At 33.5% G+C, this 8,533-nt stretch overlaps 1 protein-coding gene across 1 annotated transcript in view; it reads left to right on the top strand.

Annotated features, from left to right (window-relative positions):
- Positions 1-245: 245 nt before the first annotated feature.
- The window catches only part of LOC127424479 (DNA polymerase beta-like), a 9,876-nt gene continuing 1,588 nt past the window's right edge, over positions 246-8,533 (top strand). The window contains exons 1-14 of the mRNA XM_051669746.1: positions 246-426; positions 922-979; positions 1,090-1,156; positions 1,272-1,346; positions 4,196-4,254; positions 4,340-4,389; positions 4,478-4,529; positions 4,700-4,754; positions 4,840-4,912; positions 5,154-5,224; positions 5,338-5,424; positions 5,509-5,567; positions 6,923-7,062; positions 7,842-8,533. The exon at positions 7,842-8,533 is cut by the window's right edge and continues 1,588 nt beyond it. Coding sequence (XP_051525706.1) covers positions 366-426; positions 922-979; positions 1,090-1,156; positions 1,272-1,346; positions 4,196-4,254; positions 4,340-4,389; positions 4,478-4,529; positions 4,700-4,754; positions 4,840-4,912; positions 5,154-5,224; positions 5,338-5,424; positions 5,509-5,567; positions 6,923-7,062; positions 7,842-7,936 — 1,002 coding nt within the window. The 5' untranslated portion in view covers positions 246-365 and the 3' untranslated portion in view covers positions 7,937-8,533. The remainder of the gene's footprint in view (positions 427-921; positions 980-1,089; positions 1,157-1,271; positions 1,347-4,195; positions 4,255-4,339; positions 4,390-4,477; positions 4,530-4,699; positions 4,755-4,839; positions 4,913-5,153; positions 5,225-5,337; positions 5,425-5,508; positions 5,568-6,922; positions 7,063-7,841) is intronic.

The raw sequence follows: 8,533 nt of genomic DNA, 5'->3' as shown, positions 1-8,533 counted from the left end.
CAAACCTAACAACCTTCGTGAAATGTTTTGCTTGAAAATATGATTTGCTTTAAGCATTCATGCGTTTTAATTCTAGGGAAGTTTTATTTATTTATTTATTTATTTATTTATTTATTTTGGTGGCGTTGCATCAGTTATTGGGCGTGTCCATGCATATTTACATATCTAATGAAGCTATCTGATTAGTCAATACATGCACAATGGGCGTGGTACATCGAAGCCCCGCCTCCGCCGTAATGCGTGGCTACAGTGCTAATATTAATGCTTTGTCTTGTTGTCTCTAGTCACTCTTGAGTCAGCGCTTGTCTTTGCTGGTACAAAGTAAAAATAAACACATATATCCATTCATACGATCAATTTAAACTATGAGCAAACGAAAAGCGCCACAAGAAACTCTAAACGAAGGAATCACAGACTTTCTGATTGGTGAGTGTTGCTTGTGACATCTCAGGTTAGCATGTGGCTAAGCTAACTGGACCTTTAAATACAGAATAAATGAAGACGAATAGATTCATCATTCGTAACAGGCTGTTATGACAAAAATGTCACTTTAATGGGACATTAGACATCTCTAAATACACACTTGGACAGAAAACAGCAATTATTAAGCTACTTTTAAAGGTACAGTTTTATAATATAATGCTCCACTTAACAAAACAAAGGTAAACATTGTTTTTACAGCAGTGAATTAATCTTGCACGAATAAATACTGTTCATATTCGTAAAGATAGATATTAAAATTATTTTTTATAGACTTATCATTGGTCAGGAAATGATTTGGTAGCCCAAGCCTCATTGATATTTAGATTTTGCTTTGTTTATTTAAAATAAATGTCTCTAAATTAAATTTTATTGCTATATTTAACAACTGGTTTACTAAAGTAGATTCAAACACACTTTTTATGGTTATTCTCCATTCAGAGTTGGCCAATTATGAGAGAAATGTCAACAGAGCCATCCACAAATACAATGCTTACAGGTAAGACAGTCATATGTGATATGTCTAGTGGCATAGGCTATAATGTCATAACTAGAAATGTAACTCATACATAACAAGTGTACCAATCCCACGTGACACTTTCTGTTCAGAAAAGCAGCATCTGTGATCGCCAAATACCCACAGAAGATCAAAAGTGGAACAGAAGCAAAGACACTGGTACCCAATCTTTTATTTTGTTACTTCTGGGAGTTTTGTGAGTCCTGAAATGTGTGTAATACATGTGGACTGATTTAAGTGCAAAGTTTTTGTTATTAAATCATGTCTCTCTCAGGATGGTGTTGGTGCAAAGATAGCTGAGAAAATTGATGAGTTTTTAACCACAGGAAAACTGCGCAAACTGGAAAAGGTATATGACTGCATAAGAAAAACATGTTTTATTTTAGAAATGATTTAACCTGTATCTGTTTACCAAATGCTGTCACATGGAGACTCCTATATCTGTTAATATCATCCACGATGAAAGCAGATTTTGGTTCAATATACAGAGGTAAAAGTGTATAAAAAAAAGTCCTACATATAAACGACTATATACAGTATGTATAACACTATATGTATACACTGTTTCCCACTGTATGGAAAACAAAATCCGGCTGCCAACAATGGAACTCTGTCTTAAATTCCATGTTGATTTGGCTGAAGAAAAACCCTCACAAAACCCCTGTAGATTCTAACAACACGCGTGTCATACTGTATTCCATATAGATACAGTATATATGTTATAAATACTGTATAAACTCTAACAGGGAAGTATGTTATACTGTATAGATTCTAACAGGGACGTATGTTATATATACTACATACATTTTACCAGGGACCTATGTTATATATACTGTATAGATTCTAACAGGGACCTATGTTATATATACTGTATAGATTCTAACAGGGACATATGATATATATACTGTATGGATTCTAACAGGGACGCATGTTATACATACTACATACATTTTACCAGGGACGTATGTTATATATACTGTATGGATTCTAACAGGGAAGTATGTTATATATACTGTTTAGATTCTAACAGGGACGTATGTTATATATACTATTTAGATTCTAACAGGGACGTATGTTATATATACTGTATAGATTCTAACAGGGACGTATGATATATATACTGTATAGATTCTAACAGGGAAGTATGTTATATATACTGTATAGATTCTAACAGGGCCGTATGTTATATATACTGTATAGATTCTAACAGGGCCGTATGTTATATATACTGTATAGATTCTAACAGGGCCGTATGTTATATATACTGTATAGATTCTAACAGGGAAGTATGTTATATATACTATATAAATTTTACCAGGGACTTATGTTATATATAATGTATGGATTCTAACATGGACGTATGTTGTGTTCTGTATATAGATTCAAACAGGGATGCATGTTATAAATACTATATACATTTTACCAGGTATATATGTAATATATACTTTATAGATTCTAACAGGGACGTATGTTATATACACTGTATAGATTCTAACAGGGCCGTATGTTATATATACTGTATAGATTCTAACAGGGCCGTATGTTATATATACTGTATAGATTCTAACAGGGAAGTATGTTATATATACTGTATAGATTCTAACAGGGCCGTATGTTATATATACTGTATAGATTCTAACAGGGCCGTATGTTATATATACTGTATAGATTCTAACAGGGAAGTATGTTATATATACTGTATAGATCCTAACAGGGACGTATGATATATATATATATGTATATATATATATATATATATATATATATATATATATATATATATATATATATACTGTATAGTTTCTAACAGGGACGTATGTTTATATATACTGTATAGATTCTAACAGGGCCGTATGTTATATATACTGTATAGATTCTAACAGGGCCGTATGTTATATATACTGTATAGATTCTAACAGGGCCGTATGTTATATATACTGTATAGATTCTAACAGGGAAGTATGTTATATATACTGTATAGATCCTAACAGGGACGTATGATATATATATATATATATATATATATATATATATATATATATATATATATATACTGTATAGTTTCTAACAGGGACGTATGTTTATATATACTGTATAGATTCTAACAGGGCCGTATGTTATATATACTGTATAGATTCTAACAGGGAAGTATGTTATATATACTGTATAGATTCTAACAGGGCCGTATGTTATATATACTGTATAGATTCTAACAGGGCCGTATGTTATATATACTGTATAGATTCTAACAGGGCCGTATGTTATATATACTGTATAGATTCTAACAGGGAAGTATGTTATATATACTATATAAATTTTACCAGGGACTTATGTTATATATAATGTATGGATTCTAACATGGACGTATGTTGTGTTCTGTATATAGATTCAAACAGGGATGCATGTTATAAATACTATATACATTTTACCAGGTATATATGTAATATATACTTTATAGATTCTAACAGGGACGTATGTTATATACACTGTATAGATTCTAACAGGGCCGTATGTTATATATACTGTATAGATTCTAACAGGGCCGTATGTTATATATACTGTATAGATTCTAACAGGGAAGTATGTTATATATACTGTATAGATCCTAACAGGGACGTATGTATATATATATATATATATATATATATATATATATATATATATATATATATATATATATATATATATATATATACTGTATAGTTTCTAACAGGGACGTATGTTTATATATACTGTATAGATTCTAACAGGGCCGTATGTTATATATACTGTATAGATTCTAACAGGGAAGTATGTTATATATACTATATAAATTTTACCAGGGACTTATGTTATATATAATGTATGGATTCTAACATGGATGTATGTTGTGTTCTGTATATAGATTCAAACAGGGATGCATGTTATAAATACTATATACATTTTACCAGGTATATATGTAATATATACTTTATAGATTCTAACAGGGACGTATGTTATATACACTGTATAGATTCAATCAGGTATATATGTTATATCTACTCTATAGGTTCTTGCAGGACATATTATATATATACTGTATAGATTATAACTGGGACATGTGTAATATAAACTGTAATGATTCTGAAATGTATGTATGTTATATATATTGTATAGTTTCTTTTATATATCTTCTATAGATTCTAACCTGCTCATGTGGTCTGTATGTTTGGTCTGTAGATTCGCAGTGATGACACAAGCTCCTCCATTAACTTCTTAACCAGAGTGACTGGAATCGGGTATGACGCTCTTTATGTTGAGTAAACAATCACAGTAGTGTTGACAAATATATTTAATATACACAATATGTCTTTTTCATTTTAGTCCTGCTGCGGCGAGGAAGTTTTATGATGAGGGTGTCAGGACATTAGAAGGTTTGTATACTGTCAGTTGCATAGATGTTTCTGTTGTATTCTTTAGCTCCAAATGCATGTGTTTTAATACTCATCTGGTACTTTGTAGATCTGAAGAAAATTGAACACAAACTCAACCATCATCAGCAGATCGGGTTAAAGTAAGTCTGGTTTCATAGCAACAGCGTTGTTAGTTTGTGTCAAACACTGTTTGGCTTTGTGTTAGTGTTTTCACACAACACATTTTCGTATTGTGAAATGTGTATTTCTAATGAATGTCTGCTGTTTACGATGTCCATGTTTACATCCTGTTGTCTTTATTTATTCTAAGGTACTTTGAAGAGTTTGAGAAGAGAATTCCTCGTGCAGAAATGCAGAAAATGGAGGTTGGTGTTTTCAGTGATTTCAATCAGTTATTTTGACCCATTTTTAATGTAAGTCTGTATTAATGTGTTTAATTGATGTTGGCAGGCTCTGATATTAAAAGAACTTGATATAGTGGATCCTGAGTACATTGGCATCATCTGTGGCAGCTATAGGAGAGGTAACTGGCATAACTGCATATTTCTGGCATACTTATGAAGCCTCAGCATTGTTTTTACACCTCAGATGAATGAAGCTAAAGTGATGGTTTACCATACTATCAAATAGTAAAACAGCTGTAGTGAGATTAGTGAGATGTGACATGCGTTCTGAGCTTTAGAGGTCACTTATTACTTCTATTCATTATGTTTTATTTGTTAAAATACTTACAATTACATACAAATGTCTGTTATGATCTCCAGGAGCAGAGTCGAGTGGTGATATTGATATATTGCTGACCCATCCAGACTTCACCTCTCAGTCTGAGAAACAGGTAAACCGACAGACCAGTGATACAGTCAGATGATTGTTCAATTCCAATACACTGCATGCAGGTTATCGTTTTCTATCTCACCAAATTTCTTGATGATTTCTCACCTCGTGCAGCCAAAACTTCTTCATGCAGTTGTGGATCATCTGGAGTCCCTCGGCTTCATCACGGACACTCTGTCTAAAGGAGACACTAAGTTTATGGTGGGTCTTTATCTCGCTCACTTGCTCAAAGTGGGTACAAATAATAATAAATCACAATTAAAAATAAATGGGATCTTCTCTCAGGGTGTGTGCCAACTTCAGGAAGATGAGGAAGATTATATTCACCGCCGAATTGATATCAGGTCTGTACTCATTATTTCCCTTTTTCAGTATCTGCTTAAAGCCCTCTTCCTTTTCTTCCACTCTCTGTTTTCTACTAACAAAAAGTACCATGGTATTACCTTGTTTTTTGGACATGGTAACATTGTAATTCTGTGGTATTTTGTGAAGGATTTTGGAGGACCATAGAAATACCATGGCACATGAATATGGAAATCATTCATCATTCAACACAATATATCAAAATACCATAAATATCTCATACATCACTGCACCGTGCTTCCATCACAGAGCTTTTACATAACTGAGATCATTTTGGAAGCTTCCTGTTCTACCATCTATCATGGGCCATTACAGGTTTAAAATGTATTTTGATCATTTTCTTTTTTACCAAGTTTGGGATCTCTGCAATGTACGGCTGCTGACACCCAGACACTTTTAGGGCAGAAAAAGAGTAACAAAATCAATACAAATACAGTAGGATTTCATCACCTATGGTGTTTGGACCCCTAATGATGTGTTCCAGAGCTTTGCAGATGTACATTTCTAAAATACAAAAATTAGATATGTGTTTCACACTAATTGAAGAGCCACATGTGTCTCTTATTTTTAATAATAGTGTATTTTTGGACTATATTATTATTATTTTGTAAATAAATAAAGGTACATTTCTAGTTTCAACATAATTTATTCTTGAGATCTTTGTTTTTATGGACAAGAAAAATTAGCTTCATACCATGTGACCCACATTTGGTTTTCGACCATTGAAAATGGGTAAAATTAACTAAATTTTCAAATGGAGCCACATTCAGAGCACCATATCTCTGGGATTTAACCATATAGGGCCTTAAAAATGGAGAAACATAAAGGAAAGTTTATTCTGAACCAGAATCTAAAAGGATATTAAGATATCTTTAATACTTCTGCAGTTATAGGTGCTCCATCTTTGGAAAAACAGCATTAAAAAGTGCTTTTTCCCATTTTTGGACTCTCACCATTGGCATATAATGCAACAAGTGTTGCTGAAGTCAACTGATTTTAGTAATAGACCTACCTATTTCTGTGTAAAAAATAAAATAATGACACTTTCATGTTTCTAAGGTCATTTTTTTGACCCATAGTTTTGCTTCAAAATCATAGTTGAAAATTGCCATTTTGACCCCCATGTGCAAAATAACGGATTACTTAGTAAAAATTGATTCATGCCATTTAACAGTGTGACTTTCATTATAATCATCATTTATGTTTGTCTTTCTTCAGGATAGTTTCTGAAATGTGGTTGATCTGACATGGAATAGCCCTCAGAGGTTTTCGTATGGCAAAAGTCATATTATCCAGAATGTTCTTCACATCGTTCTCACTCTCTCTGGTTCTGTAGGCTTATTCCAAAGGATCAGTATTACTGTGGAGTGCTGTACTTTACTGGGAGTGACATATTCAACAAGAACATGAGGACTCATGCACTGGAGAAAGGCTTTACTCTTAATGAGTACACCATCCGTCCACTGGGGGTCACGGGTGAGAAATGCATGAACACTGGATCACCTTACAGTACCAGTCTGATATCATGAACATTACGTGACCGTGGCAACATTTTTGCAAAATGAAATTGCGTGCTTTATTACACATTTCCCAGTGAAATGTCCAGCAGGGGGTGCTAAAAGTAAGTGAAACAGATAAGGATTTTAGGTGGATATTAGATGGCGGTTTTGATGAGTTAAACGTACCTCCCTAGCCTAAAACTTTTACCTAAATCTAACCAATAGGGTCCAAAAAGCAAATGAGAGGTGAACAAAACAGACATCCTTACCCTTAACCAACGCCTAAACATAAGAAATGAAAAACACATTTTCTGAAGCAAACGCGTAATTTAATTTAGCTTCTATGACACTCTCGCTCATGTGTCAGCTTCCGTGCTTGACTGGGCTTAAGTCCAACACTTTATCAGGTTAGCTACCGCGGAAGCTAATCACTTTGAAATAAGTGTGTAAATATACTGTAGGTCGTTTGTAATACAAGCAAGAAAATTTATTGATTTTCAATTATGTGTTACAGTATCGATATCATAATCAGCCGTTATAGTTGTGATTTGTGTGAAAGTAAATTAAACACACAGTTGTTGTGGCGCCCTCTTGTGTTCATTTCACCAGGAAACTGCTGCAAAACATAGAACGTGGCATGAAAAAGTCAGTTTGCCAAAAATGTTGTAATAGTATTGTTCATTTGATGAGACTAGGTTGCACATTAAGGCTGAAGTCCCATGAATGTATATGTCTGAAACTTTGTGTTTTATACAGGTGTGGCGGGAGAGCCGCTGCTGGTGGACAGTGAGAAGGACATCTTTGACTACATCCAGTATAAATACAAGGAACCAAAAGACCGCAGCGAGTGAAACTAACAGAGACTATGAGAGAGGGATGTGAACATGATGGTCTCTTTCAAGAATGTAATGCATCTGTCATACACAAAATTTCAACCTCAAAATGTGCGTGTGTGTGTGCTGGTAAATTAGGTCATAATAATGTGTTTTAATAGTAGAAGATATATTTAGTGAGTCCAGGAGAAATGTGTGTGTTTGAAGTTTTAGAGATGAGAAATCAGCTACTTGGAAGTAGTTGAAGGTGCTTTTAAAAATAATCATACATAGTATTTTATTTACATTACAAATCCAATTCTGAATTGCTTCAGGTTGTTAGAGAGGTCTAAGAGTGAGAAAATACAGTGAAAACAGCGTAAACATTTGTTTATTCTGAGATTGCAACATTTAATTTGTAAGTAAGCAAACTGAATTTATTTTTGACGATGTATGTGATTTATTATTTAAAGTTTTCATGGTAATGCACGAGGTTGTCCACTATAATGTGACACTAGATAGATAAGAACATTAAATGCTGCCCCTCAAAGTCTTGAGATTTGTGTGAAATATACAGTACGTGTAATTTCGGCGGCACAGTGGCTCAGTGGTTAGCACTGTTGCACCTCAGTAAGA

The sequence above is a fragment of the Myxocyprinus asiaticus genome, chromosome 33, assembly GCF_019703515.2.
Source record: "Myxocyprinus asiaticus isolate MX2 ecotype Aquarium Trade chromosome 33, UBuf_Myxa_2, whole genome shotgun sequence".
In the NCBI taxonomy this organism is placed as follows: Eukaryota; Metazoa; Chordata; class Actinopteri; order Cypriniformes; family Catostomidae; genus Myxocyprinus; species Myxocyprinus asiaticus.
Note: the sequence above shows the minus strand (reverse complement) of the source record. Positions and strands in the feature narration are given on the sequence as shown.